At 49.6% G+C, this 17,440-nt stretch overlaps 1 protein-coding gene across 2 annotated transcripts in view; it reads left to right on the plus strand.

The window, feature by feature from the left end:
• The window catches only part of Hoxd3 (homeobox D3), a 19,600-nt gene extending 4,765 nt beyond the window's left edge, over positions 1-14,835 (plus strand). The window contains exons 1-3 of one of the 2 annotated variants that reach the window (XM_021194683.2): positions 2,946-3,227; positions 10,556-11,183; positions 12,908-14,835. In XM_021194683.2, coding sequence (XP_021050342.1) covers positions 10,640-11,183; positions 12,908-13,665 — 1,302 coding nt within the window. In that variant the 5' untranslated portion in view covers positions 2,946-3,227; positions 10,556-10,639 and the 3' untranslated portion in view covers positions 13,666-14,835. Of the gene's footprint in view, positions 1-2,945; positions 3,228-10,555; positions 11,184-12,907 lie in introns of those variants that run through there. The other variant, XM_021194684.1, reaches the window with a different exon arrangement.
• Positions 14,836-17,440: the final 2,605 nt, after the last annotated feature.

Here is a 17,440-nt window from a genome sequence, read left to right on the forward strand (position 1 = left end):
AAAAAAAAAAAAAAAAAAAAAAAAAAAAGCCCCGGCCCTCTTTTCAAGCTAGGCTCGTAAATTTTTCTTTGCGTCATAATAGAAGGCTATAAAATCGAGTTGAAATTTTACCCCAGGCAGGTTTTAACCAACAGATAATGATTCCAAGCTACTTCTCTTTGCTCTCCGCCTTCCCCACCCCAAGCTCAGCTGCTGGTCGCCCCAGCGAGCAGTTTCTCTTCGCTTCCTCTTTAGTTTTGTATTTGTAATTTTTTCTTTTTCTTTTTTCTTTCTTTCTTTCTTTTTCTTTTTCTTTCTTTCTTTCTTTCTTTCTTTCTTTCTTTCTTTCTTTCTTTCTTTCTTTTTTTTTTTTTTGAATATCTAACAATCCCAAGTCGGAGCAGCGCAGGCAAAGGGAAGCCTCCGAGGAAGAGGAGGCTGCGGCCAGCTGCAAAAGCCATAGGGTCTCTTGCTCCCATGTTGGCTTCTGTTTCCCCTCACTCCGAGAAGATTTGACTTCCCAAACGTGCCTTTGCTTCTGTTCTACCCCACTCCAGCAAGCTCTGTCCCTGGGGTGGGGGCAAGTAGCAAACATTCTCTTCCTTTAGCTGCAAGCTCCGTCCTGGGTGTCTCAGCAGACAGTCTTTTCAAATGCCTCCTTACCCGCCTCCCAACATCTGTGCTTTGCCTCCATTGACTTTGAGAAGGACTTCGGCAAGCAGGAACTGTCTCTGTGTGGTGGTTGTTTAGGGTTGTGTTTTATTTATTTATTTATTTATTTATTTATTTATTTTTGGTGTGTATATATTTCTAGTCAGGACAGCAACAGTTTCCCCCGTTATGAATTATACATCCAAACAATAACACATTAATTCAATTATTCAAAGATGACAAATGTTTATGTGCTTAGCAAGTGACTCCTGCACGCAGATTCCGGGTGCTCTCTCTGTTTGCGTTTTTCTCAATGAGAATCGTTGCCCCTCTCACCCCACCCACTTCAATCCGCTCAGACATCCCCTTGTAGACTCAGAAAGGAACCCACAAAAAGGCTCCCCGGCTTCACTAGAAGCTGGGCATCCAACAGCCTCCAAAGGCCCGGCTTGGCGGGCACAGGCCCGGGCTATTTTATCAGTGTGACAATTGCCGGGGTTGGTGTGATAAATCATCGTAAGTAATTCCTGAAAGGGTGTGAGGCTGTTGGGGGCCGGGCGAGGACTGTAAATCTTTCCGGTTTATTGCTCTATGAACATATGCTCCGATTGAAGAAGGCTTAGATCCTTTCCTGGAGACAAATTCCCGCAAAGCAGCCCCCCTCTTTGGCAGGGGATTAACACTTGCCGGGGGCCCGCAAGCACAGCCCCTGGCTGGAGGCTTGGAGGCGGGGTCCTCTGAATGGGGGTGGAGTGGGGGCAGCCTACAGTCCCTTGCGACAAGCACCCCAAGTGGGCCTGATCCTTGACTGGGGCAGGTGAACAAAAAGGAAGGAATTCCCTGACAAGTTTGGGATCTGAGTCCAGTGACTCTTGCTTTGGGACCTGCCGACTTCTCTACATTGAAGATTCAGAACCTTTTTTCCTCCCCCGACTCCTGGGGTCATTCATGTCTTTGTGGCACTTTTTTTCTTAGGAGGGTAGGAGGCCGTACAATCGGGCATTAACTCCATGGCAGAACCGTTTTTTTTTTTTTTAAAAAAAGCTCAGAAAACCAAATTCGGAGTTTCCCATAGTGTGAGAGTCTATGGTGAGGGTGGGAGGTTAGGAGCTCGCTATAGTCCAGGAATGAACCCTGGCCTAGATTCTCTTAACTCTTCTTCCCACATGCAGGATATCTACCGCAAATCTTTTCTAGCCACTTGCAGAGTGGTGAAATCCTGTTCTGATACAGTCATTTTAACATAGAAATCTCCTTATCCCAGGTAAGGCCGTTTCAGTAGCCTCCCTTGTCCTCTTTGGAGATACCGCAGGAAGCGGGGAGCTGCAGCTTGGCTGCTGCTTGGCCTGCGGGATCCCGTTGGCTCTGAGCTGATCTGGAATCACACAGGTCAAGGTGGGCAGGGACTCCTCACCCAAGCGGCTCCAGACCCCAAAGGACTTGGGTGGAGTGCTCGGGACTCCGAGAAAGGAGATCACAGCGAGTCCTGCCCTGCTGCTAGGCGATTTTTTTTTTCCTGGCTCAGAAGTGGCAGCTTGCCTGCTGAGTCTGCGAACCCCAGCCAGCGCCCCCAATGACAGTCGGTGGTGGCAAGGTGACAAGCTAGAGTTGAGAACCAGCGGGCCCCACCTTAAGGCAAGAGCGGGTGCTGTGACCCAACTTAAGTGCTGGGCAGGTTGTGGGGATTGTACGGTATCAGCCTAGGCGGACTGGCAGGGCATCTTGTCTAGGTGCATGCAGATGTGAAAGTACAGGGCGCTGAGGAGTCCGAGACTTCTGTTCCGTAGCCCTGTTCCAGAAAGGCTTTTAAGAAGCAACCTTTAAAATGTCTAATCCACTGGTAGGTCTGGCAGAAGGCCGGGTCGGGGTCAGAGGTCTTTGCCCGGAGAGATTTTCAAGCCTCCATCCCACTGCATTGGGCCAGGCTGTGGCTGCGCTGATCCCAAGCTTCAAGGACCGAGCCTTTCCTTTTTTTCACCCTCCGGTGTCTGCTCCGGGGGAAGGCGCCTGGGTCCCAAGCTTCCTGCGCCCCTCCTCCCAGCCCCCAGGCCTGGCTGAGCTCTTGGGCTGGATGGCGTGAAAGTTTCAGCCTCAATCAGTACAATCTTCCCTCGGGGTCACGTGAACAAATATGCTCGCATTTGAAGGCAGCGTCTGTATTTCCCGACTATGAGGGGGTTTCCGGGGCTCTCTCCAAATTCAGAAAGAACCACGTTCCGAAAGCAAAACAAACCCCGAGCTCTGGGGGGCCTGGGAGGGCTGGGCAGGAACCCAGGAGTGGGTGGGGGAGCCAGTGGCCGCCGCTCTGGGCCTGGGAGCGGACCGGCGGGCGGGTGGACCGACCAGCGAGCAGCGCAGGCGAAGCCAGCTTGGGGACTACGAACTCGTTCCTCCAGCGTTTATTGGTAGTTGAACCTCAGCCTGGTTCCGTTCTACCGGGAATTCCGTGTGCTCTGGTATATGGCCGAGTCTGCAAGCGCGCAAGACCAGGGTTGGGACACTGTTGTCTGCAGACAAAGGGGGAAGGCTAGCTCTGCCCCCCACTGGCGCCCACTCTGAGACCGAGGACACCAGGTTTATGATAAATTGGGATCCAGGTAAGCAATTGCATGACAAAATGGAAATCTTTGGGCACAGGGCTGCTTGCTGCCCTGAGCGGGATACTAAATATGATTTATTTTGTGTAATCTGTGATCTTGATTATTGCCAATTGGTGAGGCAGCCCGCAGACCTACATACACTTCTATATATACATTGAGGACGGTGATTAATCCTAACGAGGTGCGCTTTTATGGGGACATTCCCCGCCTACAAAAGGTTAAGAGGACACTACCTTACCAGGCTTAGAGGGTGGCCGGCAGCATTGGTGGGTGGGGGGTGTTTAGCAGCTTGAGGAATAGGTTTGTTAAGCGGACTAGGGGCTGGAGTTAGTATTTTGAGGGTAAATGTGTAGTTATGAGAATGGACTGAAAATGGAATGAATAAAAAGAGACTTTTTTTTTTACACTGTCACTGCCAAAGTAAGATGGAACATCATATTAATTCTGTATCTTGGGCTGCTGGGCTGGGTGCAGGAGGGTTGATTTATCCATATTTAAATTAAACCGTGTGGCTAGGCAGCTCCCTGTATTGTTCTGGGAACCACCTCTATACACTCTTGCTGTTAGCTTCCTATGTTCCCCCATAGGAGTTAAAAGGTATCAGAAATTAAAGACCCCCCCCAAACTACCCTGAGGAGTTTGAGAGGGTTCCCCAGTGTATCAGTAGCATTGGGTTTGGCTGTTTCAATGATGAACAGGTTTAGTGTTTCTGGGTCCTTCTCACCAAATAACCCTACGTGTTGAAAGCTAAATCATATTGGTTCCTGCATTCCTCATATCCTTTGTTGACTTGTTCCTCGTGGCTTCAGGCTAGACGTGTAGAAGACAAATATCACAGGTCTTTCCCCCAACCAAGGCAAGCTTGAGTGACCCTGTAAGCAGAAGTGGGCCGAATCTACTGGACTACCCCAGAGACTGGAACCCCAAAGGAGGAGGAGAAGCACTGTCTAAATTTAAGTTGGGACAGTCCCCAGTGGGAGGAGGACTGAGTTCCAAAGTCTTAACCATCAAAGGGAGCAGGAAAAGTTGTTTTGTCAATCAGCTGCACTGGGCTCCATCAGAATTTGAAGTCGGTGGACATTTTTTTTTTTTTTCTCATTGCCTCGGAGCTGCAAGCCTGCCAGCTTAGTCAGCTGAATCCAATTACTGCAAGCAGCATTTCATTTGGCCCCATGGAGCACTCACTTATAACTTCCCCGAAATTTTCAATAATCCCCACTAAGGCTCTACTCTGGCCCTATCCTGAAGAGTTTTCCCTGGGTACTGCTGGTGGGTGGGGTATGGGGGTATGTCTGGAGTCAGATCTTCCCCGACAGCTAGCGGACAAGAGTCCCTTCTGCTTCTGAAGTTTCTGGCTGTGAAAAGTGTGTTGGAACTCAGGCTCCGGGTTCAGACCACGACTGGGGGCACTCAAAAGCCAAAATTAGGCGAGTCCTGCATGGCTTGAAGCAGGGCAGGGCAAAAAAAGCAGAAGAGAGCTGGAGGGGGGTGTTTTGCTTGTGACCCAACTGACTTGGGATCCTTTCCCCTTTCCCCTTCCCAAGACCCCTGTACCCAGAGCTCAGAGAGCACCCCTCACCATAAAAAGCCCAGGCACGAACTTACCGGGTTCCTCAGAGCCTGGAAAGCAAAATTTAGCTAGATGCGTTGGGACTGCGAGGCTCTTCTTCTCAGGGAGTGATCCTACTTCTAAAGAAACCTTCTAAAAAATAAGTAAAAATGATCAAGCTGCGCAGGTTGATGTCTGCCCATGCGATTATATTATATAAAATGGTCTGGGCACTGAAGCCACCGGTTTGAGCATCCTGATAACCCCTGTACCTACACTGTGTCACCCTTGGGGGCCCAGCCAAGAGGGTTGGAGTGTAGAAAGCAGACAAATGAGGACCCTTCCCTAACACAGGTCATCTTGGGAAGCTGAAGTTGGGCGAAGTTAGGAGTCCTACCGGGCTGGGATCTCTCTGAGGCGCTTCCGTTGGGTGTTCATTAAGAGGTGACTTATTGCAGCATGAGCCAAAGGTCACTTCAAAGGCTTATGGCTATGCTCTCTAGTCTTTAGAAGCTCCCTGGACGCTTTGTGTGGGGTTTTCCCGGGCGCAGTTTAGTGTTTGCAAACTACTGAGTCGACAAATTGCACAGGGCAGATGCAAGAGAGAGACTGCCTCTCCCTCCTTTCACCTGACCAGAGGCCTGCGCACGCTGAGCAGCCGCAGTGGGGAGCGGTTTGGCTCGGTCGCAGTTTGGGGTTGGAGATGGGAAGGTTGTTGGTTTCTGACTCGGTTTATAGTCCCGACCCTGAACTGAGCAGCCCTGGCCCAGAATGGAGTGGGTATTCTCCAGGAAAGCTAGCTGAGCTAGAGATATAAGGTGCAAATCAGGATATAGCTAGAGCCGAATTCCAGGTTTACCTAACTCCCGGTTTACCAAACTCCCCGTTTACCCGGGCCCTGAGGAGGCAGCCGCAGTAACATCAACCCAGGTGCCCCTGCACATCTACCCTCCTTTCCAGTCCCTCTAACCTGTAAGCTTCCTCCCACCTTCTTTCAGGGCTTCTCTGAGAGGGCTGACCCACTTGGCTCACCCCCTGGTCCTTTCCTCATGACCAGGTTCTCTCTCCTCTCCCCCATCCAGCCAAAGACTTTTGCCCTCAAGCTCCCCTGGATCCAACTGTGTCTTCATTCTGCTGGGGCCAAAGCGTCTGGAATAGCTGCAGGCACCACATACAATGGTCACATTGATTATGACACCCTTAAAGGGGGTAAAGGCTCTCCTGGTATGTTTGTAAGGCAGAACCGGCTGTTACTGAGTTTTCCATTTTGTTCCAGATCTGCTTCCGCAGAATACCAAAGAAAACTGAAGAGCCTACAAAAAGTGTTAGAAATAAAATTCAAGACAATACACATGCAATATTGTGGTGAGTGGGGGTGATTTAAATAAAGAAATAAATAATTTGCTCTACATTTACATGCCCACCCCCCACCCCCACCCCCTTAACTCAAGGTAGCCATCAAGACATAAAACAAAGGGTGGCTTTGAAGTGGATCACCTCAGTGTAAACTGCCGCCTGTTACATGAGAACCGATCATCGGCCTTCAAATTTATGGCGCTTTAATAGAGTGCGTCCGCTGTCTTAAATGCGGGGTATGTTACAGTACTGAGTTATCCCGGCTAAACAGGAGTGATTTAGAATGGGCGTCCTGGGCTTCCCAAAGGACAGAAGAGGCTCAGGCTGAGGGGTCGGGAGAAGGTGGGCCTTCAATTCTCTTCTCAGCAAACCCACTGAAGACTGGTTTTCCAGAAGTAGCAAAGCCATCAGAGCAAAGAGTGCCACCGCTCCGTTCTACTGAATTAACAAGAATGCCCAGTAAAAGTCGCAGCCTCCGGGATGAGATCCGTGGGTTATTGGGAGACCCGGGTTAGACAAAAATAGGGAGTGGAGGTTAGACCAACTTAAACCTCCAAGAATTTTAAGAAAAACTGACACAAGCAGTGTCCCATCACCTCCCACTTCTGCCACCCAAGACTGGCACCGACTGACGGTGGCAGTACGCTATTCACTACCACAGCAGCAGCGCTAGACACAGCCAAAGACTGTGGCCTCCCTCCCAGCCCAAGCCTTCCTCTCCGGCGGCCTTCCCGTGGCCGCCGCGGGCGAGCGAGCGAGCGAGCGAGCAAACGCCTGGCATCCATCGAGCCTCCTAGAGTCCGAGACCAGGCAGGCAGCAGGTCTGTGGTCCTCGGCCGGGCTTGCAAGATCCTCTTTTTCCAGCTCTGGCTGCCGAGCACAGCTGCTACTAGGCCAGGCTGGCGCCGGCCACTTTATATAATCCCGCAGCTCGCACGCAGGGTGTGTAAACGGGAAAAGTGCGGAGTAGGGGATTCTTTTGCTGTGCTGCCTCCTACGCGGAGCCTGCTTTCCACTTCTGAAAAGTGCCGGGCCTTGGGAAGTGTTTTTCTTTTCATTCCTTACTGAAGCGTTTACTGCTGCCGTGGTCACAGTCATAAATTTTGTTACAAACCACAATGACAGGTGCATTGATATGCACCGTGAGAGCTCCAGCTGCTTAATAACCCTGTCCCCTGGCCGCTGTGAGCGCCTTTTATTTATTCGGTATCATATTAGGTATTGATCTGGGCAGAATTAAGTGCAGCGAGCAAGTATCAGGACTCCGGTGCTTCTGAGGCTAGGCCAGCTGGGCGGGCCGGCAGGGCTGGAGAGAGAGAGGTGGGAGCTCTGAGAGGGTGCCTGGCCTTCCTTCCGGTTGGAAACCATGTGGCCCTGTCTTGGGGCCTGCCTTTAGGCCTCCAAATTGAGTTGGGTAACTTCCGGGGACTTTGGAAAATGACTAGCCTGTCTGTTTGGCGACTCTTCCCTAAGAGGTCCAGGGGTACTCCGGGATACTATATACTGAGTGGCTGCACAGTTCCATTCCTTGGGCTGGAGTTTGGGTGGGGGCTGAATGGCCAGATGGGGAGGAGGAGGAGGAGGAGGAGGAGGANAAGAAGGTGAAGAGGAGGAAGAAGAGGAGGAAGAGGAGGAGGAGAAGAAGGGAGGAGAGGAGGAAGAGGAGAGGAAAAGGAGGAGGAGGAAGAGGGGAGGAGGAGGAGGAAGAAGAAGAAGAAGAAGAAGAAGAAGAAGAAGAAGAAGAAGAAGAAGAAGAAGAAGAAGAAGAAGAAAAAGAACTAAGGGGAAGGAGAGAGGGCAAAGGAGGACTACTCCAAAACAAGAAGTCCTGATCATCTGCCCCTCCCCCAACTACCCCCCCCCCCAGCATTTGGGTCTTGGTGCTCAAATGAGCAAAGGTACCAAAGGGTGAGAAAAGAAAGCCTTAAAGGGGGGGGGGTGATGGAAAAGATGAGCCACTGAACAGTTGACCATTGTCCAAATGATTTATGACCCAGTCCTGCTTTTTAGGTTCAAGCAGAGTTCACAAGGAGTAGGGATTTCTGGAAAGAAATAAACTGGGTTTTTTTTTTTTCCAGTTTTGTAACAATATTCTCAGGTCACCATGCTTTGGAAGAGGGACTTCTTTAGGGTTCTGTCTGGTGGGTGTTGCAAAGACTTTTTATTTTTCTTCCCCCAAAGAGAACAACACAGTTACTACCCTTGCCTGTACAGAAATGGACATTAGGCCATGAAGCAGGTCTGGAAATTCCTTAAGACAGTGTAAACAGGCAGGAGATGACTCTGGTTGTGTGCTCTAGCTGTACCTCTGAGTCTTTTTACATAGAGAGTTTTCTATATGGACACGCCACATAGCAAAAACAATATGCAAAGTCATCTGTTCCACAAGCTTGTTTAGTTCCTCAAGAATCTATTTTGATGGGACTGGTCCACCATTAAAGACAAACTTGGTCAACAAGGAGGCAGGAGGGGGATGTTTTGCTTCCACAGTTGTCAAGGAATGACAAAGCAGCAGCAAATTCTGGTGGTCTCAGAAGCCTGACCATTTAAACACCCAGAAGTAAGCAGGAGCCCTGAAAAGCCTTAGAATTTAGCAAGCCAGCACACCAGGTTGTTTGGCCTGGGGCAAACATATAAATATTAGTCACAGACTGAGGATTTAACTGTCCATTTGCTATTTGGTAATTCTAGCAGTCAGAGATTGGCATTGAAAACTAATCAAATGAATTAGTCTAGCTTTGTTAGGTAGATATCTTAACTGCACACATTTATACATTACTGCAGCCCACTGAGAAGGGCCCTGTCTCGCATCAAGATAAATGACATATTTACTTATATTTTAAAACAAAATGGGGAACAATACTACCAAACAAAGGCTAATTTGGAGAGTTCTTGTACTTGGTTGGGTGAAAATACAGGGGGAAATTAATGCAGAACTCTTTTGGTTCCTGTGTTTAAATTCAATTTGCAGAAGTTTCATGATAGGTTCTCTCATGATGATGGGAGCCAGGGAGAGTTTTTGGAAAGAAACTTTGCCTGAAAGATGAGATCAAGAATTAAAACCAGATAGCTGACCAGTGAGTTTTCTTTATCAAACAGACAAAAGTGATTGAATGATATTAGTTATACATTAACTCCTCAGGAACCTTTCAGAAGGGTGGGAAAAGCATCCCCCCATGAAGAGTCAGTGCATACAAAAGGGGAAGAATTTTTCTTACTCCCCTCCATCCTTCTTATTCTGGGTCCATTCATCATGTCATGAGAACTTTTCTCATTGGTTATAGGTGGGACGGGAGGTGGGGCAGAATGGAAAGTCTAGAGCAGAGGTCAATAATAATATCTGTTTATGTAAAGATCCAAAGGAAAATGATAAAGTTATGAGAGCATTCACCAATCAGTCACACAACAAATATTTCAAAATCTAGATCACGCATTTTCAGGGACAGCCTTTTAAAAATAGGAATAAAAATAGGAAGAGGACAAAGTAAGGGGTGTGGAAAAGTGTGAAGAAGAAAAACCTTTTTTCTTTCTTTCTTTCTTTCTTTCTTTTTTTATTTTTTTTTACTTCAAAGTTAAGTCTGGGAGTCTTTAAGTCTTTCTTGATTTTTGCTATCTAGGTTTTTATACCTTAAATTTCATAGTGCTGAGCCACAAAACTAGCTGTGTAGAGTCTCACTCTGCCATTCAAGTGGACCATCTGGGTCTTCAAAAAAGATGGTGTGATTCTGAAACTAAGTGGAAAAGATACTTTTGGAAGGAAGTTCTGGAAACTCTAGGTGTGCAATGGGCCTTTTTCTTTCCTCTATCAAAGCATGGAGATTAAGGTTTTTTGGGGGTATGAGACCCCCACATAGTACACACAAAGCCCCAGGGTTGATTTCCACCACCAAGCAAAACCAAATTCCAGGACTATCCAAAGACTGGCTGACTGTGACCCACTCATCCAGCTATTCAATAACCATTTATTCCACTTACTGCATGCAGGGCACTGCACTTAATGCTAGTAATATGGAGATGACAAAAACACAGTCCTCCCTTTTAGGAGTTCATAGTTTAGGGGAAGAACCAGCCAGTCATAAATGGTTTCCTGAGCAGCCTCAAAAACTATGTTGACAATCTTGGAGAAAGTCAATTCTCCAAGAGAATCTTGGGCTGGAAAGAACTCCTTCCCTAGGCCAAAAAAAGTTGAGCTCAGGAGAAGGAAAGGTCTTTTCTTACATTTAGGAGACATTTTCTAACTTTTTCAAGAGTTTTCTGTAAGTTGAGCCCCATAAAACCCCCAGCCCAGAACCTTGCCCATCTTTCTGCTTCAAGGTGAGTGGAGTAGGCAGGGCAGCTAAGAGCATCCTCTAGGTCTTCTATACTGATTGGTCTTGCCAATGACAATCCCTCTAGGATCTTTCACTTTTCTTCTTGGCAGGTTACCTGGAGCCTGAGAGCTGGCCCAGCTCTCTCAAGATTCAGCAGACACTGGCCTTGGAGGAGAAGGAGACAGGTGTAGTCAATGTTATTTGAGCAGGGTCAGCAGACCCTGGAGCTTCCTGAGTGCACCATGCAGAAGGCTGCATACTATGAGAACCCAGGACTCTTTGGAGGCTACGGATACAGCAAAGCCACTGACACATATGGCTACAGCACTCCTCATCAGCCTTACCCACCCCCTGCTGCTGCCAACTCCCTGGACAGTGATTACCCAAGTTCTGCCTGCTCCATCCAGAGCTCTGCACCTCTCCGAGCCCCAGCCCACAAAGGAGCTGAACTCAATGGTAGCTGCATGCGACCTGGCACTGGGAACAGCCAGGGTGGAGGTGGTGGCAACCAACCTCCTGGTCTGAACTCAGAGCAGCAGCCACCACAACCTCCTCCTCCACCACCACCCACCTTGCCCCCATCCTCACCCACCAACCCTGGAAGCGGAGTGCCTGCCAAGAAGACCAAGGGTGGGCCCAATGCTTCTAGCTCTTCATCCACCATCAGCAAACAGATCTTCCCCTGGATGAAAGAATCCCGACAGAACTCCAAGCAGAAGAATAGCTGTGCCACTTCAGGTAGTTCTCTAAGCAGGTCATCCCTGGACCATGTCCCTTCAGATGGGCCCCAAGAACCTATTACCCAGGAACCAAGAGTCTATTAGGTCTCTTAAGGCAACCTTAGCAACAATGTATCCAAACTCCCACTAGTGTAGAAATGTCTATCCTTTTTAGTGACTTTGATTGGGTACACAGCCTTGCAGAGATAGGGCACTCTTTCATTGCTAGTTCCACTGCTGGACTGGTCTGATACTTACTAATTGAAAGTCCTTCCTTATATTGATATATTATCTGCCTTCCCAGGTTGTGGTCATAATTCCACCTCCTCTTCTAAACAGCCCCTCAAATGTGAAGATAGGTTGGGTATAGTTTCCTACACCCATAATCCCACCACTCAAGGCTGAGACAGGAGTGTATTGAGTTCAAGGAGAGTCTGGGAAGCATAGTGATTTTCCAGAAACCTTTAAGAGACCTTTTTTAAAAACAGAAACCCAAGTAGAAACAAACAACACCCATACAGAAGAAAAAGACCCATGCCCAAGTAAATTATAAACATTATCCATTTATTTTATTTAACTTTCCAAAGGAGCTTTAAAATAGATACAAGGTAACATGCTCACCTTTCCCAGAGCCACAGAACTGCAGAGTGGTGCAGTTGTCTCTAAAGGGTATGGCTTCAAGGCCTTTAAGGCATAACTGTGAGGCTCAGCCCCCTCTAGTGAAGCTGTAACAGGGAAGAGCATATTCTAGGGGGAGAAAAGAATTAGGAACAAGAGCTGAGAGTGGTCCATTCTGAGTTTGAAAGAAGGTGGGCATGGTGAGGAGCTGATGCCTTCTGGTTGCTCAGATGGCTGCTTCTTGAAAATGTCTAGCTTTGTGTTCTTGATGGGGATTATTTGCCAGGTCCAGGGCTAGTCTGCAGCCGGGGATATGATTTGTTATCAGGTTTCTGGTCTGCCTGATGCTCCCTGGGCTGTTGCTCCTAAGGGAAAGTGTCTTCCTGCCTGAAAGCTCTCTCCTCTGCCCCTCCCTCCTTAGCTCAGACACAGGCCCTCCCTCCCAGGAGAAATCCATTTGTCTTCCCAGTGAAGGAGTGGACAAGCAGCTGAGGGGTGGCAGGAGAGGTGAAGCCAGTGCTGAGGCTGCTGCTCCTAGCACTGCCATGCTTTCAGCCTGGCCTTGGGATCCCCTAAAACTCCAGGGCAGTATCTTTGGGGAGGGTATTATCACTTCCCTGCCAGGGTGCACCTGGCTTGAGTGGGGTGTCAAGACCCCCTACTTACTTCTTGGCTCTTTGGAGTGTTTTACCTGTAAACAGACAAGGCAGGCTTGAGCTGCCTCAGATCCCCACCTTAGTCCCCAGCCCCAAGCAACAGAGGCTGGGAGGGCTGCTAGGAGAAGAAGGCTGCTCTTTTGGTGGGAGAGTGTTTCATAGGCTGCCTTTAGCCTCACAATAATGTCCTTTATGGCCTTTGGGTTAGGATGAAACGAAGGGCTAGGATGGAAGGGAGAGAGAGGGCAGAGTAAGGCAGAGAGGTTACAGGTGCGACGGACAGGTAGGCCCAGAAGTGTGTGGGATGAGTGTTCCCAAAAGACTTTTATCTCTCAAAAGACCCCACCCTGCTCTAGATAGGGATGGAGGTGAGAGTCGGGGAGGAACATGGAGACAGAGAAACACCTCTTTCTGTTCTGGGGTTCCTTACTCCTCACTCAGCACCCTCTCTATCTCCCTCATTGCCCAGGAGAGAACTGCGAGGACAAGAGCCCACCCGGCCCAGCATCCAAGAGGGTGCGCACGGCGTACACGAGTGCTCAGCTGGTGGAGCTGGAGAAGGAGTTCCACTTCAACCGCTACCTGTGCCGACCGCGTCGCGTGGAGATGGCCAACCTGCTGAACCTCACCGAACGCCAGATCAAGATCTGGTTCCAGAACCGTCGCATGAAGTACAAGAAGGACCAGAAGGCTAAGGGCATCCTGCATTCTCCAGCCGGTCAGTCCCCGGAGCGCAGCCCACCTCTTGGAGGAGCGGCGGGCCACGTGGCTTACTCCGGCCAGCTGCCGCCGGTGCCCGGCTTGGCCTACGACGCACCCTCGCCGCCGGCTTTCGCCAAATCGCAGCCCAATATGTATGGCCTGGCCGCCTACACCGCGCCGCTCAGCAGCTGCCTGCCGCAGCAGAAGCGGTACCCGGCGCCCGAGTTCGAGCCCCACCCCATGGCGAGCAACGGAGGTGGCTTCGCCAGCGCCAACCTGCAGGGCAGCCCGGTGTACGTGGGCGGCAACTTCGTCGACTCCATGGCGCCCGCGTCCGGGCCAGTCTTCAATCTGGGCCACCTCTCGCACCCGTCTTCGGCCAGCGTGGACTACAGCTGCGCCGCTCAAATCCCTGGCAACCATCACCACGGACCCTGCGACCCTCATCCCACCTACACAGATCTCTCGGCTCACCACTCGTCTCAGGGACGCCTGCCCGAGGCCCCCAAACTGACACATCTGTAGCGGTTGCCGCCAGCCAGGCGCAATTACCTCTCTGGTTTTGGTGGCAGGGGTGGTGGCGGGGCGGGGCGGGGCCCGAGGGGCAGTTTAGGGGAACCCCCTCCCTGATCTGGCCTGGCCGGTGCCTCACGAGTGGCTTCCAGCGGCCAAGGCTGACGCGACTGGGCCTCCCCTCCAGGCGCGTCCTCCTTTGGGTGACTCGCCATAAATCAGCCGCAAGGATCCTCCCCTGTAAACCTGACAGTGCCATAAACTGCGGACCGAGGGACTCTAATCTGGTAATGGTGTCCCTAAGGTAAGTCCTCGACCCATCCGTGGCGTGTCCTGAAGAGGGACTAGGGCCTGGAGAACCCCGGGCCTGGCCCTTCTGTCTAGCTTAGTTTCAGAGACCTTAATTTATAATGCTTCTTCCCCTCCTGTAAAGATTGCATCGGACTAAATGATCTGTATTTATTATTTGAAGCGAGTAATTTCGTTTCCCTGATTATTTATCCTCGTCTTAATGTATTTATGTGTATATTTGTAGAATTCTGCAGCCGGGCCTAGGTACGCGCTCCCAGGCCTTGGGGGGGCCACTTTTCACCTCTTTAGTCCCCTTGGTCTGAACTAGTTGAGAGTATAGTTTTAAACAGTTGTAACCGTGGCTGGTGTCTGTAGTTGATGTTAAAGGAATGAGATCACAAATGGGTAGAGTCAGGCAGCCCGGTGGCATAGCACGACTCACGCTAGTCGTTTCTCAACAGCCGAAGCCCTCACCACTCGACACAGCTTATTGATTTCAAATTGTCTGGTACTATTTGAACAAACATTTAGAATAAAACCTTTTTTCAGTTGGAAGTGTATCTGTGTTAATCACACACATCTTTGCAAGCAGATCACTCTGTCTTCATCCGGGGTTGGGGGAAAGGACCCTCTGAAAAATATTTTATTTATTCAGAACCTATTGCACAAAATTGGCGTGGAGAAATACTTGATTGCATTTAAGCTCTTAAAATTGAGCGGCAGTAATTAGAGGTTGCAAACCTCAATATCCTCTAAGTGGGGGTGGTCGCAATAGGGTTTTGCCAGAGCAGCACCTGCACTCTCTTTCTATACATGGGCGGGTGTGTGTGTGTTTCATTTTTCTGCATTAAATAATAAAAAATTAAACTTTGGGGAAAAACCCTGACAATCAAAGAAAAAGCATAAGAGAAACAGGAAGGATTAAGCTATGAAAAGCTAAGGTTCAGTGGTATAAAAGGAAGTGGTCATGTAGAAACAAGCATCAGGCTTTCCCCCCCCGCACCCCCCCCCAGGAAGTGCTCGCAAATTTTTCCTTTGTAGTGGTCAACAGTTCATTTTTAAAGAAAACAAACATTCTTCACAATGTAAAATAATGAAAGGTCCATTAATGGAACACAACCCGTATAAATACCTTGCTTACTCCTGTTTCTTTGTGCAAAACGGACACATAGTCTACAGAATTTATAATCGTTTTGTAAATATTATTAGCGTGACTCTAGGTAGGGTCGAGCACTTACACCCACTTCTATAGAAGGGAGCACTTGGAAAAAGGCCTTCAGACAAGGTTCAATTATTTTGTAGTTCAGCAAAGTCCGCCCACGCATCTCTAGTTGGTTTGGCAAATATGCAACTCCCACTACCAGCCTGGTGACACGAGGTGAAATTCCCATTGTGTGGAAGTAACTTCTACTCTTCTGGTGCAACAGCAATCGGTTTTCTATTTGGATGTTTGTGTTTCACTCAGTAATGATGGCTCAAAAGAATATTTAGTTTCCTTGTTCCTTTGTGCTGTTTTAAAAATGGCATGTTAGGCTGGGGTGGGAGGGGTTATCCTTTTGCTAAATTTCACTCTATCTGAGCAAGTTTTAAAGTATATATGTTGTAGAATTGTATCAACAGAATAAATGACTTCAATCGAAGGCATATTTTACCCACTCTCAAGGCTTAACATTGTTTTCTCTGAAACTTGCATTCCTAGACAGAATTTATAATTGTAAGAAATTATTTTTTTAAGCTATCAAGGAAATCAAAGAAATGCTAGCTGCCTCATAGGGAACCACAGCCACCTTTCTTAACTGGCTAAATATTAAATAGATGAATTGTCAGGCTGTTTAGATTCAGCCCGGTTTCTCTCATCTCCTCTTCATACCATAAATAATAATAAAAATACATAATGCATCATGGCTTCAGGCGTTTCCCAGCGCGGTGTGTTACCGCAGGAGTATCTGCTGAGTCTGCGGGTGTCTGCAAAACCCCAAGAGTCATCTGTGGCTTAGGGTTTCATGGATTAGACTTTAAACAGTGTCTAGCCCGGCTGACATCAGCTTCCTCTCACACATAGGCTCTAAGGAAGTGTCAGGTTGGGGGTTCCCGCTGTCTAGGCAGCCGCAGCCTCACAGGCCCCGCAGTGGACGGAGGATGCTGGAAGAAGGGGGAGGGGTCGCTTCGACCAAACCTGCCGCCTTCGCCTACCTTCTGAAGTTCTGGAGACTTCAGAGAATTGCTTGGTTCTTTCCTGCCAACAACGCGAGTCACGTGACAGGCACACACACTCCTAGCGTGGGTGGGGGGCGGCGGCGAGTTCTGGGAGGGCACACTCCCACGCGGCCGCCCGCCCGAGAGAGCTGGGCCCGCGGCACAACCATTTAAAACTTCATAAATTATAAACAAGCCGCCTTGGCCTTCGCCATAAATTCCGCTCCTCTTGAGCCTGCAATTAGTGTTAGGAAGCACCAAAGTCTAAACACAACCAAACGCTCTCGGAAGGGTCCAAGTGCCCGAGGTTGCAAGCCTTTATTTATTCCCGGGTGCCACCCCCCTCTGCACTCGAGGCTTGCACACAGTCACCTCCTCCCCCGCCACCGCGAGCAGTACACACTCCGCTGGGTTCCCCGCTCAGCCCGGGAAGGTCACAATAGCAGCTCTATCCACCGAGGCGCCTGCCGCCTCCTCCCTCCCGGGTCTTCAAGAAGCAAAGAAAGGAGTGTGGGGGAGGGGAGCCTGGCCAGCAATGGCGCCCGGGTCTCAGGCCTCTGCTCTCGCTTCAAGACGAGACGCGGGAAGTTGGCATGGGTAGGGAAGCATCAGACTAGCTTGTCTTTCTCCCACGACGCTCCTCTCCCACGACGCTCCTTTGCCCCCAGAGGCTTCACCGCCCGGTTGAGGATGCCCCAGAGTCCATTGTGCCAGCGGCTTCCTTTCTGATCCTCTGCAGAGACAGCATTAGCCACAACAGAATAGATGCCAGAATACCTGGGCCCCTCAGGAGGGCGTTGGCTTTGGGAGGTCTCTCTCTTTTGATGAAGAGGCAGGATGACTTCGTTCCAGCCTTGGGCAGACCTCCTTTTTCTCCATAGTTTTTGGGGCGCGGGGGCGGGTCGACGAGGGGGTGGGGATTAGGAAGGTTGTGGATCTCCGGTTAGAGTAGGGCATTAGATCTAAAGGAAAGAGATCAGGTCCTTGCTTCATGGTGGCAGTCATTTGGGCCTCCCAGATTGTTCCGTCCAGGCAATCAAATGTGGATTAACGTAGGATGTTGGTCAGGCAGAGGTATGGCCCTGCTGCAAAATGGAGGTGGGGGTGGAGGAAGAGGGAACGTTTTCTTCCGCATCCCTGGAAACCTCGGGGGTCCATTCTGGAGTGGAATGCCTAGACCTAGTGAGCTAGCCAGAGGGTGGGAAGTTGTCAAGGAAAGCCCTGGAGGGTGGCCCTGGCCTCCGGTAAGTAAGTTTAAAAAGAAAAGGAAAGGAAAGGAAAGGAAAGGAAAGGAAAGGAA

This window comes from Mus pahari, chromosome 3, assembly GCF_900095145.1.
Source record: "Mus pahari chromosome 3, PAHARI_EIJ_v1.1, whole genome shotgun sequence".
Lineage (NCBI taxonomy): Eukaryota > Metazoa > Chordata > Mammalia > Rodentia > Muridae > Mus > Mus pahari.